The sequence below is a fragment of the Prunus avium genome, chromosome 4, assembly GCF_965620075.1.
Source record: "Prunus avium chromosome 4, drPruAviu1.hap1.1, whole genome shotgun sequence".
Lineage (NCBI taxonomy): Eukaryota > Viridiplantae > Streptophyta > Magnoliopsida > Rosales > Rosaceae > Prunus > Prunus avium.
Genome location: NC_142287.1, coordinates 32,122,502 through 32,128,125, shown reverse-complemented (window position 1 = coordinate 32,128,125; position 5,624 = coordinate 32,122,502). Strand labels below are relative to the sequence as shown.

At 38.7% G+C, this 5,624-nt stretch overlaps 1 protein-coding gene across 1 annotated transcript; it reads right to left on the bottom strand.

Annotated features, from left to right (window-relative positions):
* Window positions 1–4,984: 4,984 nt before the first annotated feature.
* LOC148295251 (putative wall-associated receptor kinase-like 11) lies at window positions 4,985–5,392 on the bottom strand. Its single transcript, XM_088252445.1, has one exon. The coding sequence runs from the start codon at window positions 5,390–5,392 to the stop codon at window positions 4,985–4,987; it is 408 nt and encodes a 135-aa protein (XP_088108571.1).
* Window positions 5,393–5,624: the final 232 nt, after the last annotated feature.

Below are 5,624 nucleotides of genomic sequence, written 5' to 3'. Positions count from 1 at the left end.
TCTTGGCGTGACCCCTACCACTGAATTTAAGACTGAATTTAAGTGTTTTTTCTGCCAGAAGGAAGGTCACATGAAGAAGAACTGCAACAAATACAAGAAGTGGTTTGAGAAGAACAAGAACAAAGGTAATAAAAAGTTAGCCTTAGTGAGTTTTGAGTCTAATTTAGTGGATGTTCCTTCTAATTCTTGGTGGTTAGATACGGGTGCCTCGATTCATATAGCTCATAATGTGCAGGAATTCACAAGAAGGAGGGAACCAAGAAAGCATGAAGTTAAAGTGTTCGTGGGGAATGGAGAGCAAGTAGATGTGGAAGCCATTGGAGTAGTGCAGCTTAAATTGGATTCTGGTTTTATTTTAGAGTTGGATGATGTAGTTTTAGTACCCTCAATGAAGAGGAATTTGATTTCTGTTTCTAGATTATCAAGACTTGGTTTTGTTTTTCAATTCAATAAAGATGGCTTTACATTATCTCAGAATTCAAATATTCTTGCTACTAGTTTTCTCTCCGATGGATTATATTGTCTCAATTACAATAAAGAGGGTGAGGTTTTAATGGCTGAATCGAGTGAGAAACGAATTAGAAGTGAAGGAACATCCACTAGGTTATGGCATAGACGTTTAGGGCACATTTCAAAAGAAAGAATGAAAATTCTGGTTAAGGAACAAATCTTGCCATCATTGACTTTTGGTGATGACAAAATTTGTATTGAATGTGTTAAGGGAAAGCTCACTAAGACTAAGAAGAAAGGTGCAACTCGTAGTAATGATCTCTTAGAAATCATCCACACAGATATTTGTGGACTGTTCCCTCATCAAACAATTAACGGAAATCGTTATTTCATCACTTTTATAGATGATCACTCTCGTTTTGGTTATCTGTATCTCATAGCAGAAAAGTCTCAAGCTTTTGAAATGTTTAAGGTTTTCCAAACTGAAGTAGAAAGGCAGCTTGAGAAAGAGATTAAGATTGTGAGGTTGGACAGAGGGGGTGAATATTATGGACGTTTTGATGAAGGAGGACGACGTGCTGGACCTTTTGCAAGGTATTTACAAGATAATGGAATAGTTGCTCAGTACACAATGCCTAGAACTCCGCAACAGAATGGTGTAGCTGAGAGAAGAAATCAAACCTTGAAGGATATGGTTCGCAGCATGATTTCGAAGACTGATTTGCCTAAAAGTCTATGGGGAGAAGCGATCAAAACAGCGAACTATTTACTTAATAGAGTGCCTAGCAAGTCTGTGCCTAAGACACCTTTCGAAATTTGGACGACCAGAAAGCGTAGCCTGAGACATCTTCATGTATGGGGTTGCAAGGGTGAAGCTAGAATCTATAACCCTCAAGAGAAGAAGCTTGATCCTAAAACGATTAGCTGTCATTTTATAGGTTATCCCGCAAGGTCAAAGGGTTTTAGATTTTATTGTCCAAATTATGGTACCCGAATTGTTGAGACTGGTTGTGCAAAGTTTATAAAGTATGAGGAGAATGCCACTGGGAATGAAGATTTTGTTTTTGAAGAAGAAGGTGATGTAGCTGTGATTGAGAATGCTGAGCCAGATATTACACCTTTGATTCCTTTAAGTGAAACTGTTTTGGAAAATCCTCAGTTTGAAGAACCAGTTGAACCACAAGAGCAAGCTGTGCAGAATCCTGAGTTAGATAATCCACAAGATTCAGTACAACCGAGAAGATCCACCGCAACTTCAGATTATGTGTACTTACAAGAAGCAGATTTTGACATTGGAGATGAGGCTGATCCAACAAGTTTTAAAGAAGCAATGGAGAGTCAGAATGCAGACAAATGGAGGGAAGCGATGTTGAATGAACTTGAAAGCATGAAGAATAATCAAGTATGGGAATTAGTTGAACCTCATAAGAGCCAGAAATTGGTAGGCTCGAAATGGGTATTTAAGACAAAGAAGGATAAAGATGGAAGAATCGAAAGATTTAAGGCTAGATTGGTAGCCAAAGGATTTACTCAAAGGGAGGGAATTGACTACACTGAGACGTTTTCTCCAGTTTCCACCAAAGATTCTTTCCGCATTATTATGGCTTTGGTGGCGCATTATGACCTACGTACTTTTGCATCAAATGGTGAACTCAAAGAAGAAAATTATATGAGGCAACCTGAAGGGTGTGCAAAGGAGGGAAAAGAGCATATGGTTTGCAAACTTGGCAAGGCAATTTATGGACTAAAGCAAGCAAGCAGGAGGTGGTATTTCAAATTTCACCAAACTGTTTCATCTTATGGTTTTGAAGAGAACATAGCTGACCAGTGCATTTATCTGAAGAAGTGTGGGAGTCGTTTTATTTTTCTGGTGCTGTATGTCGACGACATACTCTTGGCCACAAATGATCATAATTTACTGAAGGATACTAAGGAACTACTTTCAAATAATTTTGAGATGAAGGATTTGGGAGAAGCTGCTTTTGTTTTGGGCATTGAAATTCAGAGAGACCGAGCTCGAGGTCTTTTGGGCTTATCACAGAAGACATACATTGAGAGGGTACTCAAGCGTTTTGACATGAGTATGTGTTCTGGACAGAAAGTTCCATTAGCTAAAGGAGATTTAAAGAAAGAGCATTGCCCTAAGAATAAAGAAGAAGAAGATGAGATGAGGAACAAGCCATACGTTTTTCTAGTTGGAAGCATTATGTATGCACAAGTGTGTACAAGGCCAGACCTAGCCTTGTGCATTAGCAAGATGGGGAGATTTCAGTCAAATTCGGGAATGCAACATTGGATAGCTGGAAAGAAGATTCTAAGGTACCTACAAAGAACAAAGGCTTATATGTTGATTTACAGATGCACAGAGAATTTAGAGCTTGTTGGTTATGCTGATGCGAATCTTGGAAAATCAGAGGATGATTACATCTCTACTTCAGGTTTTCTTTTCAAGATGGCAGGAGCAGCTGTTGCTTGGAAGAGTGCTAAACAAAATGGCGTTTCGAGTTCAACCATGTTTTCAGAATACATAGCTTGCTATGAAGCCACTTCTCATGCAGTATGGCTAAGGAATTTTATTAAAGACATTAAGTTGGTGGACTCGATCTCTAGACCAATACAGATATATAATGACAAAACTGCGGCTGTTTTTCACTGCATGAACAACAAGATGTCGTCTGGACTTCAGCATATTGATAGAAAATATTTAATAGTGAGGGAGAAGGTGGCGGACAAACTAGTCAGGTTTGATCATATCAGAACTCAAGACATGATTGCAGATCCATTCACAAAGTTTTTGCCTTCAGAAGCTTTTCTGAGACATGTTGAGAGCATGGGATTATTTCCTAGTTTTGATGCTGCAATCTAGTGGGAGTCTTGTTCTCATTATGATATTTTACTAGTTTTGTTTATTTTACTGTTTTTCTGGATTGAGGGATTTGCATTTATGGTTGTTAATTTGGTTGACAGTTTTATTTATTAAATTCTACCATTTTGACTATTTAGCTATTTAAACTTGTTATGCAATTTTGTTTATGCATGTGAGTTTATGGTCTCTTTTGAGATACTGTTGTTTTAAATAACATTGCGGATTGACTCTTGCTAAGTCGTAAAGGGGTACTTGTACTGAAATTGCATAAAGATTCACATTAAAGATCAGTACATATTAAGGTTCACGTTGTAGGTGCTTCATGTGTTTTGAGATTGCATTATGTGATTATATATGGCCTGTTTTAATAATGAGAGCAGCGTTTGTGTATAGTTCGTTTTGTCTAATCACTCTTCACGGTAGCTTGAGGGGAAGGACTTAACTGTTTTAAACTCATGGCCAATAAAGATTATCAAACTTTTCAGAATACAGAAGCTTAGTATTCTAGTGCTTGATCTAGTGGGAGAATGTTATGTTTTCCTATTTAGATCAGTGCACTAGATACTAAGTCACATCAGGTTTGATAAGGGTTTAAATTAAGTTGTACCTTGAGGCCCAAAACCTTATGAAATAAGGAAAGGTTTTAAGGCCTATTAAGGAGTCCTATTTTGTTTCCTTTTTGCGTGAACCGATTAAGTGGGCTTGGAAGATTAGTCAAGTCGGCCCTCGGTGATGAGTAGAGACGACTTGACCTAGCCCTATATAAGCTTAAGGTCCTGCTCTCATCAGACACGTTCTCTAAACCTATTCTCATCATAAAGAGAGAGTTGAAACAGATTCTGAGAGAGAGCAGAAGTTCTTGAGCCGTCACTGTTAAATCGCTAGGATTGCTGCGCAACGGATAGGATGAATTCAGAAGCTGTGTATTCAAGGAAGATGGCTCCAGGTACGTTTTCATGTCCTTATACGTATTACATGTTTGTGTGAAAGATCTAGATTATATAATTAAAGAAATCTAACACATGCACCCAGCAATGAAGGGCAGGTTTTGGTTCGAGCGGTAACCTTCAAACTCTGCATTAGTGTCTGTTGAAATTAATGCACATTTGTGCTAAAGAAATGTGTGGAGAAATCTAGAAGCTTGAAGAAAGTACTATAGCTTGATTGGAAGTAAGTAGCCACATGAAAACCTTGGAAGAATCTAGAATTGTGGAGAAAAGAATAAGGAGGTGGAACAAAAGCAATTGAAGTTTGAAGAACTTTTTAGAACAAGAACATCATGTTGCATCATGGCTAAACAATAGCCACAAAAATAAATATTGTAAAATATATAAGTTTCTAGTAAAAGCTGCATACTTGGTGATGTAGGCAAAGATGCCTATAAATAGGCATGCAATCACAATGAAATGTGGAGTGAACCAATCAACTCCCAATCTATGTGGGAGTGTAACAAGAGAACTCCCAAACTATTAGGGAGCCAAGAGCTACCCAAAAGCTAGCTATGTTAGGGAGCCAATAAGCTCACCAATCAAAGTGTAAGGGCCAAATAGCCCAAAACTAATCTAGATCAAGTGTGGTGGCCAATAAGCCAATATGCTAAAGAGGCCAATTAGCCTACACAAGCCTTGTACTATTCTCCTCCAATCTAATAAAATCACTTTGTTTCCCCTACAATCCAACAGTGTCACAGCCAACGGCCATGAACTTGTTTTTGGCACCGGAGATGGTGTAAGGCGGAGTCACCCGCAACTCCGGGATGTTGTGGCGGCATTGACCCTTTCTGGAATAGCAATCGTAGGTCAGATACTGCTGGATTTGGATCTCCCCGAGGTCAACTGATATGTTGGTAACGCGGATGTTACTGTTCCTCAAAAATGCAGTTCCATCAGGCGTGCAGTTGATGAAATAGTCACTTCCCATGTAACAATCTTCGTTGAGGCCAAAGGGGTATGGAATTGTGAGATTGCCACACCTGTCTGGGCAGTTTGGCTTGGCTTGACCTACTGCTGATGTTATCGTCGCAAACAGTACCAAAGAGAATGGCATAATTATAAGCATCCTCCCATGAAAAGCCATGGCAGTATTGCTAGCACTTCAATTCTTAGTTCCTTCTTTCTAGGTAGAATAAGAGGAACCAATAATATTGTACTAAAATTGCATGTATTGCTTGTGTGAAAATTAAGGTCTATACGGCATGGTCTTTTTATAGGGCCTCAATCATGCACAGGGTATAGTTAAGGGGAAATGTATTCTTCCTTACCTAACCTCTGTAGCTGTTATAAATTATAATGTACCACTTGGTAATACT

Bases quoted from the DNA above. Each gene is read 5' to 3' on its own strand.
- LOC148295251 (XM_088252445.1), bottom strand. From the start codon at position 5,392: ATGGCTTTTCATGGGAGGATGCTTATAATTATGCCATTCTCTTTGGTA.